The sequence below is a fragment of the Macaca thibetana genome, chromosome 4 (assembly GCF_024542745.1).
Source record: "Macaca thibetana thibetana isolate TM-01 chromosome 4, ASM2454274v1, whole genome shotgun sequence".
In the NCBI taxonomy this organism is placed as follows: Eukaryota; Metazoa; Chordata; class Mammalia; order Primates; family Cercopithecidae; genus Macaca; species Macaca thibetana.
Genome location: NC_065581.1, coordinates 118,803,462 through 118,827,964, shown reverse-complemented (window position 1 = coordinate 118,827,964; position 24,503 = coordinate 118,803,462). Strand labels below are relative to the sequence as shown.

General features: G+C 38.2%; 1 protein-coding gene and 1 long non-coding RNA gene across 2 annotated transcripts in view; one reads left to right on the top strand and one right to left on the bottom strand.

Moving 5' to 3' along the window:
- The first annotated feature begins 4,432 nt into the window (after positions 1–4,432).
- Positions 4,433–24,503, top strand: part of LOC126952632 (uncharacterized) — a 25,929-nt gene continuing 5,858 nt past the window's right edge. The window contains exons 1-3 of the long non-coding RNA XR_007724965.1: positions 4,433–4,620; positions 9,182–9,298; positions 10,521–10,729. This is a non-coding gene — a long non-coding RNA (uncharacterized LOC126952632). The remainder of the gene's footprint in view (positions 4,621–9,181; positions 9,299–10,520; positions 10,730–24,503) is intronic.
- Positions 21,632–24,503, bottom strand: part of FBXO30 (F-box protein 30) — a 25,881-nt gene continuing 23,009 nt past the window's right edge. Inside the window, exon 3 of the mRNA XM_050787362.1 lies at positions 21,632–21,751. Coding sequence (XP_050643319.1) covers positions 21,647–21,751 — 105 coding nt within the window. The 3' untranslated portion in view covers positions 21,632–21,646. The remainder of the gene's footprint in view (positions 21,752–24,503) is intronic.

The window sequence follows — 24,503 nt, the reverse complement described above, 5'->3', positions numbered from 1 at the left end:
TCCCCTCAAGAATAGAAGTTAGATTCCTCAATTTGCTATACAAGGAGTGTGTAAAACTTACTGCTAATGTCAAATTTGATAATTAAGTAATAAAGAATTTTACTTTAAGATGAGGAGAATGTAAGGATGTTTGTCTTGCCCTTTTTATTCTATATTGAACTGGAGGACTTATTAAATAGATACAGGCAAGAAAAATACAGAGATAAGGATTGGAAAGAAAGAGATGAACTGTGAAGCTAAGCACTGTGTTTACCCTCTGCCAAAGGCTCCATATTGTATCGCTACCTACTACTAACAGTTTAAGCACCTTCAGATCTGCTGGATCATATGGCCCAACTGGCACAGTAGCTTGTACAGCAGTCTGTACTGTTGCAAAGCCTTCTCTTGTTCTGGGCTCCAATCAAAATTGATAGTTTTTGAGATCTTACAGTAACTAGGTTGGAATAACATACTCAAAAGAGATATATATATATTGCCTCCAAAATCCAAAGAGGCCTATTAGGTGTTGTGCATTTTCCTTAGTGTTAAGAGAGGGTAGATATAGCAACTTGTTCTTCACCTTGAATGAGGTATCTTGACATGTCCCAGACAACTGGATTCCTAGAAATTTCACTAGGATAACTGCTAATTTTTGTGGACTTTATTTCTTACTCATTTACAAGCAAGTGTCTTACTAATGTGTCTAGATTAGTTGCTAATTCTTGGTCATGAGTTCCAGTTACGTTTTATGGATTAATGTGTGTCCCCCCAGAAGTCAAATATTGAAGTTCTTACCCCCAGTACCAGAACGTGACCTTATTTGGAAAGAGATCTAATTTTAAGATCAAGTCATGCTGGAGTAGGTGTACTCCTAATCCAAGATAACTGGTATCCCCATAAAAAGGGGAATTTTGGAAATTTGAACACAAAGATATACATAGGAAGAATACCATGTGAATATGAAAGCAAAGATAAGAATGATACAGCCACAGACAAGGAAAACCAAAGACTGGCAGAAAATCACCAGAAACTGGGAGAGAGGCTTCATAGTCAATTCACATCTACTCACTCCTGGCCCCAGAAAAAATTAGCGATATTCTTTCTATCACCACAAGTTCCTTCTTGTTCTAGAGTTTCATATAAATGAAATGAGGAGTGTGTACTCATTTCCATCTGGATTCTTTTTCTCAGCTTAATATTTGGAGATATTGTTTGTGTATAGTAGTCCATTCTATTGTATTGCTGAGTGGTATTTTATTGTATGGTTGGAGCATAATTTATTTATTCATTTGCTTACTGATATACATTTGAGTTGTTTTGGTTTGGAGCTATCAAGAACAAAGCTGCTATACATTTGTATAGTCTTTCTGTGGACATGTTTTTATTTCTGTTGAGGAAATACCAAGGAGAAGAATTGTTGGGTCATAAGGTAAGAATAGAGTTACTTTTAAGGGAAAGATTATTAACATGTTGGCCGTTCATTGCAGTTTGAAATAATAACATTCATGTGAAAATATCCAATAGGTATTTTGAGATATATATACCTAGAGCTATAGATTGAGATGTATTCCTATTAAACAACATCAATATTAGAAAATAGTACAAAATAATAAACTTAGACATTGATGGATGGCCATAAGTGGGAAAACAAGGGTCAGGAAAAGGAAATCAGCAAAAGGACCAGAAATTAAAATAAGAAAATTAGAAAAATATGAAGTCATGAAGTCAAGAAAGTTAAGACAAGAGCATAAATAGGATCAAAATTTCTAGAGGTGGTGGGGCACGGTGGCTCACGCCTACTAATCCCAGCACTTTGGGGGGTCAAGGCAGGTGGATCACTTGAGGTCAGGAGTTCAAGATCAGCCTGGCCAACATGGCAAAACCCTGTCTCTACTAAAAATATAAAAATTAGCTGGGCATGGTGGCATGCACATGTAGTCCCAGATACTCGGGAGGCTGAAGCAAGAGAATCACTTGAACCCAGGAGGCGGAGATTGTGGTGAGCTGAAATTGTACCACTGCACTCCAGCCTGGATGACAGAGCGAGACTCTGTCTCAAAAACAGAAAAAACAACAACAAATTTCTAGAGGACAAGGAAAATGGCACTTCATCTGTACTAATATTTATACTTTCACCATTCTTATAAATTATTTTCTCTCATCCTGAAGAAATTGTCATATGTTTTTTTCTCTTTTGCCTGTTAATATGGTGAATTACATTTATTGATTTTCAAAAGTTAAACTAAGCTTGCATTCCTGGGATAATGCCCCCAGAGTCGTGGTGTAATCTACTTTTAATGTATTGTTAGATTTGATTCGCCAAAATTTTGCTGAGAATAGTTGCATCTATATTCATGAAGGATACTGATCTGCAGTTTTCTGTTCTTGTAGGGCTCTTTCTTGATTTTAATGTTGCTTCATAAAATGAGTTGGGAATGGTTTTCTACTTCTCCATTTTTGTGGAAGAGTTTGGACAGAATTGGCATGATTTCTTTCTTAAAGATTTGGTGAAATTCCCCAAGGAAGCCACCTGGGCCTGAAATTCTCTATGTGGGGAATTGCTTTTCTTGTTTGTTTGTTTGTTAACTATAAATTTAATTTCTGTCAGATACATAGGGCTATTCAGGATAGCTATTTCTCCTAAGTAAGCTTTGGTAGTTTATGTTTCAAATACTTTTTCCGTTTTATCTAAATTGTCGATTTTGTTGGCATAAAGTTGTTCATATTATCCGCTAATTTTCCCTTTAAAGTTTAGTATCTGCAAGATTCCCTTCTGTCATTCTTGATATTGGTAATTTGTGTTACCTCTTTTTTCCAGATCAGTCTGACTAGAGGTTCGTCCACTTTGTTTTTTTTTTTTTTTCCCAAAGAGCCAGCTTTTAATTTCATTAATTTTCACTATTTTTTCATTTTGTTTTCTAATCTTATCATTATCATTCCATTCTTCTGCTTACTTTGTATTTATTTTTTCTTTTACACATTTCTGAAATTCAAAGCTGAGGTCTTTATGGCCAGGTGCAGTGGCTCATGCCAATAATCCCAGCATTTTGGGAGGTTGAGGCAGGCAGATCACTTGAGCTCAGGAGTTTGAGACCAGTCTGGGCAACATAGCAAGACCCTTTCTCTAAAAAAATAAAATGACAAACATTTAGATCATTAATTTCTGACATTTATTTTCTCATATAGGAATTTAGTGCTATAATTTTTTAAAGCACAGACTTATCTTTATATTTTGACATGTGTTTTCAATTTTATTCATTTCAATATACTTTCTAATTTTTATTTTGATTTCTTCTTTGACAACAGGTTGTATATAAGTATGATATTTAGCTTACCATATTTTTTTGTATTTTCCAGATTTCTTTCCATTATTGATTCCTAATTCTGGCCCGAAAACATATTCCAATTTGAATACTTTTAAACTCATTAAGACTTGTTTTTAAGGCACAGAATAGTGTCTATTTTGGTCAGTGTTCTGTGTTCATGTAAAAAAAAATGTCTGTTCACTTACATTTCCGCGTAAGTGACATTTGGGTCATGTTGGTTGATAGTGTTGCTCAAGTCTTCTACACACTTATTGATTTTCTGTCTCATTGTCCTGTAAATTATTAAGAGTGGTGTTGAAATCTCTCACTGTAATTATAGATTTTTGCATTTCTCTTTCAAGTTCTGATTTGCTTCACGTGTTTTGAAACTCTGTCATTAGCTTCACAAATTTTGATGACTTGACCCTGTTATCACCCATTATCACTGGTGATATTTTTTGCTTTGAAATCTGTTTTGTATTTATATAACTACTTCAGCTTTGTTTTTATTAGTTATAACATAATATATGTTTTACACACTTTACTTTTGATCTATCTATATCTTCATATCTAAAGTGGGCTTCTTTTAGGCAGTATGTAGTTTGTTTTTGCATTTTTATCTAATCTGAATATCGTGTTTTTTTATTGGGATGTTTTGGCCACTGAATTTTACTGCAATTATTAGAATGGTTGAACTTATGTCCAAATCTACCATCATGCTATTTATTATTTGCCCTGTCTATTCTTTCTTATGTTTATGCCCCCTTTTGAATTTAGTATAAATTATGATTCTATTTTATCTGTGTTGTTGGCTATACCTATTTTTTCTTTTCTTTTCTTTTTTTTTTTTTGTGTGTGTGGGGGGGGGGTTGCTAAAGTTTTAACATTGCATTCATTTTCTATTATTGCATAACAAATGACCACAACCTTGGTGACTTAAAACAATCAAGTTTATTATCTCATAGTTTCAGGAATTTAAAAGTCCAGGCATAATGTGGCTGAATTCTTAGCCCAGGATTTCACCAGGCTGAAATGAAGATGTTAGTTGGGGCTCTAGTACTAATCTAGAGCTCTGGGTCCTCTTCTAAGCTCACTGGCAGGATTTACTTTTTTATCATTGTAGGGTGGAGGTCCCAGTTCTCCTGTTAGCTGTCAGCCAGGGACCACTCTCAACATTTGGAGGCCATCAGTTCATAATATGGATGTTTGCTTTCTTTCTGGGCAACCAGAATACATCTCCATAATTTCCTCTTTGGTAACCAGCCAGAGAAATCTGTGCATTTAAAAGGCTTGTGCGGTTAGTTCAGGTGCACCTGGATAATCACCCTATCTTAAGGTCAGTTGATTTTGGTTTGGGAAGTACTAATTACATTTGTACTTCACAAGATCATCTAGATCAGTGTTTATTTGAGTAACTGATAAAAGGTTCGTGTATTACCCAGGCCAAGAGTTTTAGCAAGGCCACTTTAGAATTCTGTCTGGCATTGAGTTTAACACAATCTACATTCAAGTAATATTATATCACTAACAATACTGTAAGAATCTTACAAAAAAGTATGCATAGATTTTCTCTCTACAAGCTTTGTGTTTTTGTCATACATTTTGCTTTTACATATATAAATTTCTTTGTACACATACCTTACAAGACATTATTTTCTTTTAAGCAGCATGTCATCTTTAAATACATTTTTAAAATAAAAAAATTAATATTTACTCACAAATTTACCATTTTATATCATCCAAATTTTCATTTTATATCTTTTTTTAGTGCAGATCCAAATTTTCATTTTATATCATTTTCCTTCTGCTTTAAGTATTTTCTTTATCATTTTCAAAATGTAGTGACAAATTACATTACTGATAAATTATTTAGGTTTTCTATAATTTTTCTGCTATGTTGTATAGCTTTCCACTTGGAAGACTTACACATCTTTCATTAAATGTATTCCTTCACATTTTTTATTTGTGCTATTGTAAATGGAATCTTAACTTCCCAATTTTTTATATATAAAAATACAATTGACTGTTGTATATTAATTTTGAGTTCTGTACTTTTCTTTTTTAAAATTTTTAAAATTTTACCTTAAGTTCTAGGATACAAGTGTAGAACATATACGTTTGTTACATAGGTATACATGTGTCATGGTGGTTTGCTGCAGCTGTCAACCCTCCATCTTGGTTTTAAGCACCGCATCCATTACCTATTTGTCCTAATGCTCTCCCTCCCCTTGCTCCCCATCCCCTGACTGACCCTGGTGTGTTGTTCCCCTCCTTGTGTCCATGTGTTCTCATTGTTCAACTCCCAGTTATGAGTGAGAACATGCAATGTCTGGTTTTCTATTCCTCTGTTAATTTGCTGAGGATGATGGCATCCAGCTTAGTCATGTCCCTGCAAAGGACATGATCTCATTCCACTTTATGCCTGCATAGTATTTCATGGTGTACTACATTTTTTAAATCCAGTCTATCATTGATAGGAATTTGGATTGATTCCATGTCTTTGCTATTGTAAATAGTGCTGCAATAAACATGCGTGTGCCTGTGTCTTTATAGTAGAATGATTTGTATTCCTTTGGGTATATACCCAGTAATGGGATTGCTGGGTCAAATGGTATTTCTGGTTCTAGATCCTTAAGGAGTCACCACACTGTCATGCACAATGGTTGAACTAATTTACATTCCCACCAACAGTGTAAAAGTGTTCCTATTTCTCCACTGCCTTACCAGCATCTATTGCTTCTTGACTTTTTAATAATCACCATTCTGACTGGTGTGACATGGTATCTCACTGTGGCTTCGATTGCCATTGCTCTAATGATCAGTGATGAGCTTTTTTTCCGTATGATTTTTGGCCTCATGAATGTTTTCTTTTGAGAAGTATGTGTTCATATCCTTTGCCCACTTTTTGATGGGGTTGTTTGTTTTTTTCTTGTAAGTTTGTTTAAGTTCCTCGTAGATTCTGGATATTAGACCTTTGTCAGATGGATAGATTGCAAAAATTTCCTCCCATTCTGTGGGTTACCTGTTGACTCTGACCTGTTGTTTCTGATGTGCAGAAGCTCTTTAGTTTAATTAGATTCAATTTTGTCAATTTTGGCTTTTGTTGCAATTCTTTTGGTGTTTTCATCATGAAGTCTTTGCCCATGCCTATGTCCTGAATGGCATTGCCTAGGTTTTCTTCTAGTGTTTTTACGGTTTGGGGTTTTACATTTAATTCTTTAATTCATCTTGGGTTACTTTTTGTATAAGGTATAAGGAAGGGGTCCAGTTTCAGTTTCCTGCATATGGTTAGCCAGTTTTCCCAGCACCATTTATTAAACAGGGAAGTCTTTCTCCATTGCTTGTTTTTGTCAGATTTGTTGAGGATTAGGTGGTTGTAGATGTGTGGTATTGTATTATTTCTGAAGTCTCTATTCTGTTCCATTGGTCTATATGTCTGTTTTGGTACCAGTACCATGCTGCTTTGGTTACTGCAGCCTTGTAGTATATTTTGAAGTCCAATTGCATGATGCCTCCAGCTTTGTTCTTTTTGCTTAGGATTATCTTGGCTATACGGGCTCTTTTTTTGGTTCCACATGAAATTTAAAGTAGCTTTTTCCAATTCTGTAAAAAATGTCAATGGTAGTTTGATGGGAATAACATTGAATCTATAAATTACTTTGGGCAGTATGTCCATTTTCATGATACCGATTCTTGCTATTCATGAGGCTGGAATATTTTCCCATGTATTTGTGTCCTCTCTTATTTTCTTGAGCAGTGGTTTGTAGTTCTCCTTGAAGAGGTCCTTCACATCCCTTGGTAACTGTATTTCTAAGTATTTTATTCTGTTTGTAGCAATTGTGAATGGGAATTCATTCATGATTTGGCTCTCTGCTTGTGTATTGTTGGTGTATAGAAATGCTTGTCATTTTTGCACCTTGATTTTGTATCCTGAGACTGCTGTAGTTGCTTATCAGTTTAAGGAGTTTTGGACTGAGACGATGGGGTTTTCTAAATATATCATCACATCATCTGCAAACAGAGGCAATTTGACTTTCTCTCTTCCTATTTGAATATGCTTTATTTCTTTCTATTGCCTGATTGCCTTGCCCAGAACCTCTGATACTATGTTGAATAGGAGTGGTGAGACAGGGCATCCTTCTCTTGTACAAGTTTTCAAAGGGAATGCTTCCAGCTTTTGCCCATTCAGTCTGATATTGGCTGTGGGTTTGTCATAAATAGATCTTACTATTTTGAGACAAGTTATATGAATACCTAGCCTATTGAGCATTTTTAATATAAAGAGATGTTGAATTTATCAAAGGCCTTTTTGGCATCTATTGGGATAATCGTGGTTTTTGTCATTGATTCTGTTCTTGTGATGGATTACATTTAATTAATTTGCCTATGTCGAACCCGCCTTGCATCCCAGGGATGAAGTTGACTTGATCGTGGTGGATAAGCTGTGTGATGTGCTGCTTGATTCAGTTTGCCGGTATTTTACTGAGGATTTTCACATTGATGTCCATCAGAGATGTTGCCCTGAAGTTTTCTTTTTGTTGTTGTTGTTCTGTATCTGCCGGGTTTTGGTATAGGATGACGCTGGCCTCATATACTGAGCTAGGGAGGAGTCGCTCCTTTCCAACTGTTTGGAATAGTTTAACAGTTTCAGAAGGGATGGTACCAGCTCTTCTTTGTACCTCTGGTAGAATTTGGCTGTGTATCTGTCTGGTCCTGGGCTTTTCATGGTTGGTAGGCTATTAATTACTGCCTTAATTTCAGAACTTGTTATTGATCTATTCAGGGATTTGACTTGTTTCTTGTTCAGTCTTGGGAGGGTATATGTGTCCAGGAATTGATCCATTTCTTCTAGGTTTTCTAGTTTATTTGCATTAAGATGTTTATAGTATTCTTTGATCATAGTTTGTATTTCTGAGGGGTCAGTGGTGACATCCCTTTTATCTTTTTTATTGTGTCTATTTATTATTCTCTCTTTTCTTCTTTATTAGTCTAGCTAGTGGTCTATTTTGTTAATTATTTCAAAAAACCAGCTCCTGGATTCATTGTTTTTTAAAAGGGATTTTTTGGCTTCTGTCTCCTTCTGTTCTAGCTCTGATCTTAGTTATTTCTTTTCTTCTGCTAGCTTTTGGATTTGTTTGCTCTTTCTTCTCTAGCTCTTTTAATCGTGATGTTAAGGTGTTGATTTGAGATCTTTCTAACTTTCTGATGTGGACATTTAGTGATATAAATTTCCCTCTTAACACTCCTTTAGCTGCATCCCAGAGATTCTGGTACATTGTCTCTTTGTTCTTGTTGGTTTCAAAGAACTTCTTTATTTCTGCCTTAATTTTATTACTTACCCACGAGTCATTCAGGAGCAGGTTGTTCAATTTTCATGTAGTTATGTGGTTTTAAGTAAGTTTCTTAATCCTGAGTTCTAATTTGATTGCACCGTGGATTGAGAGACCGTTTGTTATGATTTCAGTTCTTTTGCATTTCCTGAGGTGTGTTTACTTCCAATTATGTGGTCGATTTTAGAATAAGTGCCATGTGGCACTGAGAAGAATGTATATTCTGCTTATTTGGGGTAGAGAGTTCTGTAAATGTCTATTAGGTCCACTTGATCCAGGACCGAGTTCAAATCCTGAATATCCTTATTAATTTTCTGTCTCATTTATCTAATATTGACAATGGGGTATTAAAGCCTCTCATATTATTGTGTGGGAGTCTAAGTCTCTTTGTAGGTCTCTACAAATTTGTTCTGTATTCACTTCTTTTTCCTACTTTTGTTGAGGATCCCTTAGAATTTTCAATGTAGATAATTATATCATCTACAAGTGAAGATAATTATATATCTGTGTTGCATTTTTTAAATGGTTGCATTTTCAACTTATCACAATTTTTTTTTTTTTTTTTAGATGGAGTCTTGCTCTTGTCACCCAGGCTCAAGGGCAATGGTGTGATTTCAGCTTACTGCAACCTCCGCCTCCTGGGTGCAAGTGATTCTCCTGCCTCAGACTCCTGAGTAGCTACAGGTGCCCACTACTATGCCCAGCTAATTTTTGTATTTTGAGTAGAGATAGGGTTTCACCATGTTGGCAGGCTGGACTCAAACTCATGACCTCAGGTGATCCACCCATCTTGGCCTCCCAAAGTGTTGGGATTACAGGCGTGAGCTACCATGCCCGGCCTATCACAATCTTTTATTGTTCTATTTGGCAGCATTGGAATATCACTGCTCCAGTTACCAACTTACCCCTATTATTTGTTTAATTGTTGTCATAAATATTACATTTAAATACATTATAAACCCTATGCATAAAAGGTTTGCTTTACATATTATGTCATTAAAGTAATTAAGAGAAGAATAAATTATATAGTCACTTACATTTGCCAACATACTTATCATTTTAGGTGATCTTCATTCATTTCTGTAGTTCTAAATTAATATTTTGTATCATTTATTTTCATTCTGAGGAACTAACTTCAGCATTTCTTATTGTATATGTGTATTAACAATAATTTTAGTCAGTGTTTTCTCCATATGTCTTTATTTTACCTTCATTTTGAAGAATAGTTTGCTAGACACAATTATAGATGAACAATAGTCTTTGTTCAAATCTTTAAAAATAGCGTTTTAGTGTCCTATCAATTTATTTTTATTTAAATTTTCTAATGAAAAATAACCCATCATTAATAACTTTTTGCTTATGTATATAATATGTTGCTTTGGATGCTTTTGAAATTTTATCTTATCTTTAGATTGAGCAGTTTAACTATGAAGTGCTCAGTTTCAGTTTTTATTAAATTTATCCTGCTCGGGACTCATTTGAACCCCTTGAATGCTAAAACTGATGTCTTTAAAATTCAGAGGGAGGTTCTCAAGTACTAGTTTTCCATATCCTTTTTTCTGCTCCATTCTCTCAGTCTTCCCCTTTTGGAATTAACATTATATGTATATAAGACTCCTTGATATTATTCCATATATCTCTGAAGCTCTGTTTAATTTTCTTCAATCTTTTTTTCTGTTCTTCATATAGGGATAATATCAACAATCTTTCTTTAAGTTTATTGACTTATTGTTCTACCATCTTTAGTTGGTTATTATTCCCACTAGTATTTATTTATTATTGTGGAAAAAATTACCCTAAAAATTTGCAGCTTAAAGCAATGTACATATTTATTATCTCACTGTTTCTGTGGGTGAGGAATTCAGACAGAGTTTATCTGGGTCCTCTGCTTGATGTTCTCTCACAGGATTGAAATCAAGAAGTCAACCCAAAGTCTATGATCTCAACTGAAGACTCAGCTGAGAAAGCATTGACTTCTAAGCTCACGCCACACTTTTTGGCAAGATCCAATTCCTCACTGGCAAGCAAGAAAGATATTCTAATAGCAAGATCAAAGCCACAATGTTTTGGAACCCAATCATCAAATGATATACAACCACTAGTCATCTTCTATTGGTGAGAAGCAAGTCACTTGATCCAGTCTACACTCAAGGGAAGGGGATTACATAAAAGCATGAATACTAGGAAAAAGGAACCACTGGAGGTCAAGAGCATTCATACAACACCATACCATAATATTAATACTATTCAGTGATTTTTCATTGCAGTTATGGTTCTTTCATATACTCACATGCAGATACATACAAATGGAAAAGCAATGTGAATGTATATTTATGTTAAGCTATTGCAAAGTCCTTGTCTGCTATTTATAACATCTGAATTACCTTGGGTTTACATCCTATTAACTACTCTTATTCATGAGCATGGGTCACTTTTTCCTGTTTATTCACAAATCTGGTGGATTTTATAAGATACTCGATATTATGAATTATGAACTGTAAAGATGACTCTGGATTCCATTTTGTTCCTTTGAAAAGTGATTTTTGTTCTAGTGGGCAATTTACTTCACTGAATCAAACTCCAATGTCCATTTTTTCTTCTGTGGAATGTAGCTAAAATCTCTACTGATTTTTTTTCTGTTTCTAGCTGCTGTTTGTTTTTGCTTGGCTCAATGGGCTCTCACCTGCACATACATAGTTTGGTAGTCAAGTATTTAGGCAAATTTTATACATAGATTTTGGTGCTCACATTCTTCCTAGTCCCTTCTCTTACAAGATTTCCTCCTTAACTTTCTGGCCCCTTTGCTAGACTCGACTCTGTTTTTACACCTTAAGCCAGTAAGGCTATGGCTTTCTGTGATTCATGCAAATTTCACTTGTGTGCATTTTTAAAGGGTAGACCTCTCTCCACTTGATGCCTGCTTTAAGACCCTCTATAGTATCTTCAAATAGTATTTTTTTTTAATGTTTGGTACTAATTTTACAGTTGTTATCTGTCAGACAGTTGGTCCCACAAAGCTACTCAGCCATTGCCCTAGCAATTGAATATTTAAACATCTAAGTAACAAATGGCTATTAAGGTTTCAAAATAATTACCTAGATTATAGGAGAGTTATGTCAGCAGGAAGGCAAAATAGAAGATCCCCCAGCATCGCTTCCCCCACCCCAATACACACAAATACAATTAGAAATTATTCAAACATCAGAATACCAACCGGAATTTGCAGAACTCAGGAAAGAAATAGAGAAATCCCCTGGTCCCACAGAATCAAGAAGAACAAAACCAATAAGAGGAACAATTATTTCAGACTGCTCCACTATCTCCTCTTAAGCTGTCATAATGCCTCTTAAAGAGAATTTTTACAGACCCACTTTATTGGAAGTTGGAGGACAGAACTGGAGGTTGGCATTTGATCTCCCCGTTAGTCTGAGAATCTCCATGGGAAGTCCACTCTGATCTTGTCCCATGGGAACTACTGGTAGTGACAATTGGGCTGAACCTTCTGGAGTGGATTGAGGACAAAAAGCAAGGGTGCTGATTACAGCAACTGGTATTTGGATCTTGGTAGCTGCTATGTGCTCTGGTCAGTAGGGATGCCACACTGAGGAGACTGATTGGCACCATAGTGTGGCAGGGGCACAATCCTCGACAAGGCCCAAATCCCTGACTGGATTTCCCACAATGTCCTGGCATTTGTATGAAACCTTCTGATGAGCTGAAACAACTAAAAAGTCAGTGAATAGGTCGAATGCTTCCTTAAGTCTTCCCCAAACTGGGAAACAATGGTAGGGCAGTGCTGAAATTTCAGTGCAGAGTTTAAATTCCAGTGCTCAGTATATGTCTTCTTCAGGCCAGAAAGCAATAGTGAACCAGTGATTACATTCTAATATTAAGTAGTAAATGTATAATAACACCAAAGAACACCTACAAAAAGTGGAAGAGGTGGCTACCCCATCAAATGTGAAAGCATCAACATAAAGAAACAAGGATTGTAAAAACTCAGGGAAATCTGAAACCACCAAAAGAAACCAGCAATGTTCCAGTAATGAGCCCCCCAAAACAAAAGATCCAGAAGGTGTCTGATAAAAAAAAATTCAGAATAATCTTTTAAATGTTCAGGGAATCACAAAAAGATACAGATAGAAACTAAATGAAAGTTGGAAAACCAGAAACAAAATTAGAAACTTGATAAAGAAATAAAAACAATTTTTAAAAACTAGTAGAAATAAAGAATAACTGAAATTCAAAAAACTCATTGGAAAGCTTCAACAGCAGAGTTGATAAAACAGGAAAAATTCAGTGAGTTAAGACATAACATGAAATTACCCAATCAGATGAGAAAAAAGTAAAAATAATTTTAAAAGAGTGAAGAAGGCCTATGAGAATTATGGGACAACTTCAAGTGAATTAACTTCTGTATACTATGAGTTCCTAAAAGGGATGAGAGAGAAAAAGGCCTAGAAAGTATACTTAAGGAAACAATGGCTAAGAACTTCCCAAATCTGAAGAAAGATGGTAGCATCCAGGTACAGGAAACTCAGAGATCACCCATCAAATGTAACCCAAAGAGAGATTTCCCAAAGTACATCATAATCAAACTCACAAAAATCAAAGACCAAGAAAGGATACTCAAAGCAGCAAAAGGAAAATAAAAAAAAAAATCACATTCAAAGGAGCCCTAGTGCAGCTTTCAGTGGATTTCTCAGCAGAAACCTTGAAGGCCAGGAGAGAGTAAAATTGACATTAAAAAAAAATCTGTCAGCCAAGAATACTGTACTTAGCAAGAACAAACTTCAAACATGAAGGAGAGATGAAGACTTTTCCTCAACATCCCACAAGAGCCCTGGGCCTCTCTTTCAAAACTATTATGACCTCAAGACTTTGGTGCTCTGGACCTATGATGGATTGGCAGCCTAGATCTCTGAAATGCCTTCAGAGTCATTCTACCATTGTCTTGATGAATACCTCCTGGCTTCCCTCTATCCATATGAATATTACCAAATGATCTCTTGGACATACCCATTGTTTTCTCTCCTAATAGACATGACTTTATATTTTTTGCATGGGCAGCCTAAAAGTTGCTAAATCTTTATAGTTTGTTTTGTTTTTGGATTTTATTTATATATTTCCATCTTCAAATTGTTTCTGTCTCCTTGCACTTTACTATAAGCAGTTAAGAGAAGCCATGCAGCACCCTGAACACTTTTCTGCTTAGCAATTTTTTTCCATCAAATGTTCTAGTTCATTACTCTTAAGTTCTAACTTCCACAGAGTCCTAAGATACAGACACAACTCAACCAAGTCTTTGCCACTTTATTACAAGGATGGCCTTTCCTCCAGTTTCCAATACCTTGTTCTTCATTTCCATCTGAAATGACAGAGTAGTCTTCACTGTCTATTTCTACCAACATTCTGCTCGCAGCCACTTAAGTAATCTATAAGAAGAATAAGGCCCTCTCTGTAGCTCTCCTTTTCTTTTAAGCCTTCACCAGAATCACCCTTTCGCCGCACTCATGGCAATATAGGCTTTTGCTAGCCTGCTCCTACCAACTCTATCAGCCTCTGCCTATTACCTAATTTCAAAGCCACTTCTACATTTTCAGGTATTTGTTATAGCAACACCCCCATTTATCAGTACCAATTTCTGTCTTAGCCCATTTTGTGCTGCTAAAACAAAATACCACAGACTAGGTAATTTATACAGAAAATAAATTTACTTTCTCACAGTGCTGAAGGCTAGGAAGTCCAAGATCAAGGTTAAATAGGCAGATTTGGTTGTCTGGTGAATGGTGTATCCTTCAGAAAGGAGAAATGCTGTGTCTTTAGATGGTGGAGTTAAGTGAGTCAAATGCTAAACAAAGCCTTTTTTTTTTTTAAGATCTTAATCCCACTCATGAGGAAGCAGCTCTCATGACTTAAATCACCTCTTAAAGGCCCCACTTCTTAACCCTGTTCCTGTTTGCTCTGAGAATACTCACCAGTGGTGCTAGCAGCTGTAGCATATACCCTGAGATAACTTTGCTATGAAATATCTCACTCTTATTATTATTTTCGCATTGCTCTAGTATATCGACTTTGGAAACAAAAGACATCATTCTATTTATAGCATTCTACATTTAGTAGTGGTATTTTCATTTATAAAATACAGTTATTTTCATTCACTGAAAATGTCAAATCCTAGAAAATGTAGCATTTCTACATGTGATGTTAACATCATTCTGAACAGTTGTTGGCCAAGGATTCATTTGATGAATCTAATTTTTCTGAAATAGATGATTCTGATGATCAAGTCAAGTCTGATGTTACTTCTGTTTAGAAATAACACCAGCCAAGAACAGTTTTTATATTTTATTTTCACATTGGAAAATCAGTCAGTTTTGCTGCAGCCTCAAAGAGCATGTTTATATAAAATTAAATGAGTGCTGGCCATGAGCTGCATTTTAAAAATTATAAACAGGAAAAGGGTTAATACTACCTAATTGGCATTCCTGAATTTTAGAGGGGACACATCCAAACTACAGGGGTGAAATGCCATTTGGTAAATTCTAGCTCATTTACCAAATAACTCAAAAAGCTGCTAGTTTTCAGTAGGGTCCAGATCAGGAGAAGGCTCTGCAACAGGTCTAGGGTGCTGTGCAAGCTGCTCTGCCACTTGGGCCATATGACCTAGCAGCTCCAAGTGTACTTGAGGTGTCAGTGGCAGATAGGGATAATGTTTGCAGCCTTTGGCAGGCTTCCATAGGTGATTTGCAACAGAGGCCTTTAGGATTTTGGAGCACTGCCCTGCCGTCATCCACAAATAACTACTTTCTTTTTGAGAGACAGCTCTTGGTCTGCCACTGAGTCTTATTAGAAGCTGAAAGCTTGACCATAGGCCACCAAGTTACCATGTGACCCAAGATCCCTATTATGAACTGGATGTTATCTGATCCACCAAGACATAAAGTTGGGCATGCACAGCAGCACTTCATCATCAATGTAAGTGGTATATACATGATCAAACCCAGGCAGGTCCTGAAGGCACAAGTAAGGTCCATGAAGAAGTGGCTGGCATAAATGTCCGTGGTTTCTGCTGTTGCTACAATGGCTCCTCTTCTCAGCCTGTAGCTGTAACCTCATGGGAAGTTTGCTATGATCAGTTGATGGGAAGAGAAGACTCAGGCCTGGTTAATAGACAGTTCTGAAGAATATGTGGGTACTACTGACAGTAGACAGCTAGCTGCAGCTCTACAGCCCCTTTCTAAGATGTCTCTGAAAGTCCAGAGGTGAAGGAGTATCTTTTTAGAGGGGTAAACTTTGGGCACTGCCCCTGGTCGTGCACCTTGTGTGGAAGGAGAAAGGGACAGATGTGTGATTATATATCAATTCATGGGCTGTAGTCAGCGGCTTGGCTGGATGGTCAAGGACTTGGAAGAAACATGGTGAAAAACCAGTGATAAAAGAAATATGATGAAGAGGTATGTGGATAGGCATTTTTAAATGGGCAAAGGACATAAAGATATTTGTGTCCCATGTGAATACTCACCAAAGGATGACCTCAGTAGAGAATTGTAAAAAACAAGTAGATAGGATGACCCAGTCTTTCGATGCCAATCAGTCTTTTTCCCCAGTCATCCCTGTAATTGTCCAACAGATTCATGAACAAAGTGGTCATGGTGGCAGGAATGGAAGTTAGCATAGGATCAGTAACATACACTTCCACTCACAAAGGCCAGCCTGGTCATGGCTACTGCTGGTGCCCAATGTGCCAGCCCTGGAGGCCAACACTGAGCCACTGATACGGCGTTGTTCCCTGGGGTGATTAGCCAAGCACATTGTGGCATGGCAGGTTGATTACATTAGACCTAATAGACACTTACTAAAGGTATGCATTTGTCTTCTTTGCATGCAATATTCTGTTAAAACTATCATCTGTGGACTTATAGAATGCTTATATAGATATATCCTATTAGTTATATTTATTTATATTAGTGTATACACACACACACACTAAGGGGAGTTTATTAAGTATTAACTTACACTATCACAAGGTCCCACAATAGGCTGTCTGCAAGCTTGAGAAGCAAGGAGAGCCAGTCTGAGTCTCCCAACTGAAGAACTTGGAGTCCAATGTTTGAGGGCAGGAAGCATCCAGTATGGGAGAAAGATATAGGCTGGGAGGCTAGGCCAGTCTCACTCTTTTCACATTATTCTGCCTGCTTTATATTTCCTGGCAGCTGATTAGATTGTGCCCACCAGATTAAGGATGGATTTGCCTTCCCCAGCCCACTGACTCAAATATTAATCTCTTTTGGCAACACCCTCATAGACATACCCAGGATTAATACTTTGAATCCTTCAATCCAATAAAGTTGACACTTAGTATTAACCATCACAAGTCCACCCCTTGTCAACGTGAACCCATACACATCTCCTGAGATCATACATAATATTCAAAAAAAGACAACAATAAGGTCATAATTACACCTAACATAATACAACTATCCTTTGTACAACCGGAAACATACCAATCCCCAACCCAAATACTATTACATAAAGTTAACAATACTTAAATGCTTATATGAAATCAATAAATCTTATGTCATATGATAAAGGAAAAGGAAATAAAACAAGATATTTTCTTAATACAAGTGTATACAGGCACAAACATGTTTTTAACAAAAGAAGGAGGAAATCCTCATGGTAGCTACAGTCCTCGTTTCTGCAGCTGGTCATGTGGTCATAGCTGGTATTGATGACTACCTTCTTCTACTACTCATTCTGTATTCCCTTTGCCTTCAGTAAGCACCTCAGCAGATCATGGTTTTTTTATCCTGCGGGGGCGACCCAAACTTTCATTCCTGAGGGGTCTGGGCCACTTGTAGTCCTGCCTGAATTGGTCTACTGTAGTTTCCCATTGACCTTAATTACAGGGCATGGTAATACTAAAAGATGCCCTAATGGATCTCCTGTATCCCATGCATACCTTTCTTACCTCTGTTGTGGAGTAGTAGACTGATTTCATCTTGATAGTCTGGGTCAGTCACCCCAGCCAACACTGTAACTTAGCCTCTTGACTTAAAGGTAGGAAGAACCCAAAGTGTCCAGGTGGCAATCTTAACTTCCAGTTTAAATCATTCTTGTGTCTCCTGGTGGCAGTGTTTCCCCTTTGAAACTAAGATCTCTAGACCAGCAGAATGTAATGTCACAGGAACAGGAAGCAAAAACTTTGCTAGTGGATCACTAAGGGTGATGGTGAGTGGTGCCACTTCCACTCTTATCCATGGTCATGGTATCTCACACAGCATTGCTTCTGACCAAGAAACTCACCTCATAGAGAAAGGAGTGCAGCAATTAGCTCATGCTCATTGAATTAACTTATCGTGTTCTCCATCATCTTGAAGCAAATGTCTTGATAAAATGGTGAAATGGCCTTTTACAGTACCAACTAGATGATAACACTTTGCAAGACTGGAGCAGTGTTCTCCAGCAGACCACAATTGCTCCAAATCAACACCAGGAATATGGTACTCTTTCTTCCATAGCCAGGATTCATGGATCCAGGAATCAAGGGGTGAAGATAGGTGTGGCACTATCCACCATTACCCCTAGTGACACACTAGCAAAATTTTTGCTTCCTGTTCCCACAACTTCAAGCTCCCCTGGCCTGGGTGTTTTAGTTCCAGAGGGATAAATGTTTCTACCAGGAGACATAACAATTCCATTGAGCTAGAAGTTAAGACTGCTATCTGCCCACTTTGGGCTCTTCATGCCTGAGTCAGCAGGCTAAGAGAAGAGTAACAGTGTTGGCTGGGGTGACTGATCTGGACTATTGAGGAGAAATTGGACTGTTATTCTACCATGGGGGTAAAGAAGAGTATGTCTGGAATACAAGGTATCCCTAAGGCTGTCTCTTAGTACTACTATATCCTGTGATTAAGGTCAATGGGAGTTCATTCATGATTTGGCTCTCTGTTTGTCTGTTACTGGTGTATAAGAATGCTTGTGACTTTTGCACATTAGTTTTGTATCCTGAGATTTTGCTGAAGTTTCTTATCAGCTTAAGGAGATTTTGGGCTGAGACAATGGGGTTTTCTAAATATACAATCATGTCATCTGCAAACAGGGACAATTTGACTTCTTCTTTTCCTAACTGAATACCCTTGATTTCTTTCTCTTGCCTGATTGCCCTAGCCAGAACTTCCAACACTATGTCGAATAGGAGTGGTGAGAGAGGGCATCCCTGTCTTGTGCCAGTTTTCAAAGGGAATTTTTCCAGTTTTTGCCCATTCAGTATGATATTGGCTGTGGGTTTGTCATAAATAGCTCTTATGATTTTGAGATATGTTCCATCAATACCGAATTTATTGAGAGTTTTTAGCATGAAGGGCTGTTGAATTTTGTCAAAGGCCTTTTCTGCATCTACTGAGATAATCATGTGGTTTTCATCTTTGGTTCTGCTTATATGCTGGATTACGTTTATTGATTTGCATATGTTGAACCAGCCTTGCATCCCAGGGATGAAGCCCACTTGATCATGGTGGATAAGCTTTTTGATGTGCTGCTGGATCCGGTTTGCCAGTATTTTATTGAGGATTTTTGCATCAATGTTCATCAGGGATATTAGTCTAAAATTCTCTTTTTTTGTTGTGTCTCTGCCAGGCTTTGGTATCAGGATGATGTTGGCCTCATAAAATGAGTTAGGGAGGATTCCCTCTTTTTCTATTGATTGGAATAGTTTCAGAAGGAATGGTACCAGCTCCTCCTTGTATCTCTGGTAGAATTCAGCTGTGAATCCATCTGGTCCTGGACTTTTTTTGGTTGGTAGGCTATTAATTATTGTCTCAATTTCAGAGCCTGTTTTTGGTCTATTCAGGGATTCAGCTTCTTCCTGGTTTAGTCTTGGGAGAGTATAAGCGTCCATGAAATTATCCATTTCTTCTAGATTTTCTAGTTTATTTGCGTAGAGGTGTTTATAGTATTCTCTGATGGTAGTTTGTATTTCTGTGGGGTCGGTGGTGATATCCCCTTTATCAGGCAACCTACAGAATGGGAGAAAATTTTTGCAATCTACTCACCTGACAAAGGGCTAATATCCAGAACCTACAAAGAACTCAAACAAATTTACAAGAAAAAAAACAAACAACTCCATCAAAAAGTGGGCAAATGATATGAACAGACATTTCTCAAAAGAGGACATTCATACAGCCAACAGACACATGAAAAAATGCTCATCATCACTGGCCATCAGAGAAATGCAAATCAAAACCACAATGAGATACCATCTCACACCAGTTAGAATGGCGATCATTAAAAAGTCAGGAAACAATAGGTGTTGGAGAGGATGTGGAGAAATAGGAACACTTTTACACTGTTGGTGGGATTGTAAACTAGTTCAACCATTATGGAAAACAGTATGGCGATTCCTCAAGGATCTAGAACTAGAAGTACCATATGACCCAGCCATCCCATTACTGGGTATATGACCAAAGGATTATAAATCATGCTGCTATAAAGACACATGCACACGTATGTTTATTGTGGCAGTATTCACAATAGCAAAGACTTGGAATCAACCCAAATGTCCATCAGTGACAGACTGGATTAAGAAAATGTGGCACATATACACCATGGAATACTATGCAGCCATAAAAAAGGATGAGTTTGTGTCCTCTGTAGGGACATGGATGCAGCTGGAAACCATCATTCTCAGCAAACTATCGCAAGAACAGAAAACCAAACAACGCATGTTCTCACTCATAGGTGGGAACTGAACAATGAGATCACTTGGACTCGGGAAGGGGAACATCACACACCGGGGCCTATCACGGGGAGGGGGGAGGGGGGAGGGATTGCATTGGGAGTTATACCTGATGTAAATGACGAGTTGATGGGTGCTGACGAGTTGATGGGTGCAGCACACCAACATGGCACAAGTATACATATGTAACAAACCTGCACGTTATGCACATGTACCCTAGAACTTAAAGTATAATTAAAAAAAAAAAAGTCAATGGGAAATTATCATAACCCAATCCAGGCAGGGCTGCAAATTGCTGAGACCCTACAAGAAGAGAGGTTTGGGTTACTCCATCAGGTAAAGAACAATAACCAGCTAAGGTGCTTACTGCAGGCAAAGGGAATACACAACAGGTAGTAGAACAAGGTAGTTATAAATACCAGTTACAACCATGTGGCCAGTTACAGAAACAAGGGCTGTACAATCCCTATTTTGTTAAGAATAGGTTTTTGTGTGTATACACATATATGAAGCAAATATCTTTGCTTTCATTGCTTATCCTTTGTTATGTAACATTATATGTATTGAGCTTGTATTAGTATGAGTACTGTTAATTTTATATTATAGAATTTTAGTTATTGGATATCAGAAAAGGAGTAAACATCATGCAAGAACTTTACCTCCTCTACCGGGGAAAGGATTCATGAGTTTTTGGTTATGCACAAGATAGCTGTATTGTTATTTAGAGATTAAGTATGATAAAGAGATGTGTATGGGTGCTAAGTTGACAAGGGACGAACTTGTAATGGTTGATTTTGGATGTCAACTTGACTGGATTAAGGGATATCCAGGTAGGTGGTATAGCATTACATATCTTCAGTGCTTCAGTAGGCATTAAGCCCATCCCTCTTCTGCTGAAAGGAAAACAAACTCAGGTGTTTTAACATTTGATTAGAATGATTGGACTGCCCTATGTATGTCCATGAGGGTGTTTCCAGTGGAGATTGGCATTTCGGTCATTGAACTGAGTAGGGATAATCTGCCATCAATGTGAGTAGGCACCATCTGATCAGCTGGGGTCTTGGATAAAACAAAAACATGAGGAAGGGGGAATTCTTGCTCTCTCTCTCTCTTCTGGAGCTTGGGCACCCTTTATCTTCTGCCCTTGGACATCAGATCTCCCAGTTCTCTGGCTTTGGGACTCCTGGACTCATACCAGCAGTCCCGTAGGCTCTTAGGCCTTAAGCCTCATACTGAGAGTTACACCATCATCTTCCCTTCTTTGGTTGTGAAGTCTTCAAACATAATCCAGGCTACTGGACATCCTGGTCCTCCAGGCTGCTGGATCTCCTGGCTCTCCCGCTTGCAGATGGCCTATCATGCGACTTTTCAACTTCCACAATTGAGTAAGTCAATTTCTGTAGATAGATAGATAGATAGATAGATAGATAGATAGATAGATAGATAGATATCTCTTATCAGTTCTGTCGTTCTGGAGAACCCAGACTAAAACACTAGCTTTACAGTTTGAAAAAAAGAGGCAAAAGATAGTTCTGATTTTGAATGGGCTCTAGTTTTTAACATTCAGGTAGATTAAGTGAAAATTTTCTCAACATTTATGGTAGACTTAAATAGGTATGATTCTTCTTATTCCTATACACATACTCATTTCCACTGTGACTTTGCTGTTCCTTCCATCAAAGGGTATAGAGCCTATTTCTCCACCCCCTGAATCCGGGTTTGGCCACGTGACTGCTTTGGAAGATGGGACATTAATAAATGTGACGAGCAGTGGCTTGGAAAGGGGTTGAACATAGAGGCTTACACTCTTGCTGTTCTTGTTATTCCCTGCAAATAAGCCTGGGCTAGCCTGATGGATGATGAGAGACACATGGTGTAATCATCCCCATAACCCTGGCCAACAGCCTGCCAACTGCCAGATGTGTAAGGTGGTCTTAGATCATCTAACCTCCAGCCGACCCATCAGCTGACCATGGACGTGAGCCAATTAGGAAGACATCAGCCAAGTCAGGCCAACCAGAAATGCTAAGCCAACCAATCATGAGCTAATTATACTGTTGCTTAAACAACAAACTTTTAGGATTTCATGTTATGCAGCAAAAGCTAACTGACACAACACTAAATTATTCAATCATTTTTCATTATCAGATTAACAAACCTCTATTGAATGCCTTCTGTATCAGTCCGTTTTCATGCTGCTGATAAAGACATACCCGAGGCTGAGAAGAAAAATAGGTTTAATGCACTTACAGTTCCACGTGTCTGGGGAAGCCTCACGATCATGACAGAAGGCAAGGAGGGCAAGTCATAACTTACATGGATGGCAACAGGAAAAGAGAGAATTTGTGTGGGGAAAACTCCCATTTTTAAAAGCACCAGATCTCATGAGGCATATTCACTATCATGAGAACGGCATGGGAGAGACCCACCCTCATGATTCAATTACCTCCCACTGGGTCCCTCCCACAATGTAGGAATTGTGGGAGTTAAAATTCAAGATGAGATTTGAGTGAGGACACAGCCAATCCATATCATTCCACTCCTGGTCCCTCCCAAATCTCATGTCCTCATATTTCAAAACCAATCATGCCTTCCCAGCCATCCCACAAAGTCTCAACTCATTTCAGCATTAACTCAAAAGGCCAAAGTCCAAAGCCTCATCTGAGACAAGGCAAGTCCCTTCCACCTATGAGCCAGTAAAATCAAAAGCAAGTTAATTACTTTCTAGCTGAAATGGGGGTACAGACATTGGATAAATACACCCATTGCAAATGGGAGAAACTGGCCAAAACAAAGGGCTACAGGTCCCATGCAAGTCCAAAATCAGTGGGGCAGTCAAATCTTAAAAGTTCCAAAATGATCTCCTTTGACTCCATGTCTCACATCCAGGTCATGCTGATGCACGAATTGGATTCCCATGGTCTTGGGCAGCTCCACCCATGTGGCTTTGCAGGATATAGTCCCTCTCCTGGCTGCTTTCGTGGGCTGGCATTGTCTATGGCTTTTCCAGGTGCACAGTGCAAGCTGTCAGTGGATCCACCATTCTGGGGTCTGGAGGACGGTGACCCTCCTCTCACAGCTCCACTAAGCAGTGCTTCAGTAGGGACTCTGGGTGGGGGCTCTGATCCCACATTTCCCTTCTGCACTACCTGGCAGAGATTCTCCATGGGGCCCCTGTCCCTGCCTCAAACTTCTGCCTGGCATATCCAGGCGTTTCTGCCTCTGAAATCTAGGCAGAGGTTCCAAACCTCAATTCTCAACTTCTGTGCACCTGCAGGTCAACACCATGTGGAAGCTGCCAAGCCTTGGGGCTTGCACCCTCTGAACCAATGGCGCAAATTGTGCCTTGGCCCCTTTTAGCCATGGCTGGAGTGGCTGGGACGCAGGGCACCAAGTCCTTAGGCTGCACAGAGCAAGGGGGCCCTGGGCCCAGGCCCTGAAACCATTTTTTTCCTTCTAGGCCTCCAGCCCTGTGATGGGAGGGGCTGCTGTGAAGACCTCCAACATGCCCTGGGGACATTTTCCCATTGTTTTGGGGATTAATATTCAGCTCCTCATTACTTATCCGAATTTTTGCAGCCAGCTTCAATTTCTCTACAGAAAATGGGATTTTATTTTCTATTACATTATCAGGCTGCACATTTTCCAAACTTTTATGCTCTGCTTACCTTACAAAACTAAATGCCTTTAACAGCACCCAAGTCACTTCTTGAATGCTTTGCTGCTTAGAAATTTCTTCCACCAGATACCCTAAATCATCTCTCACAAGTTCAAAGTTCCACAAATCTTTAGGCCAGGGGCAAAATGCCACCAGTCTCTTTGCTAAAACATAACAAGAGTCATTTTTCCTCCAGTTCCCAATAAGTTCCTCATCTCCATCTGAGACCACCTCAGCCTGGATTTCATTGTCCATATCATTATTAGCATTTTGGTCAAAGTCATTCTTCAAGTTTCTAGGATGTTCCAAACTTTCCCATATTTTCCTGTCTTCTGAGGCCTCCAAACTGTTCCAACTTCTGCCTGTTACCCATTTCCAAAGTCACTTAACACATTTTTGGGTATCTTTTCAGCAGCGTCTCACTCTACTGATACCAATTTACTGTATTAGTCCATTTTCATGCTATTGATAAAGATATATCTGAGACTGGG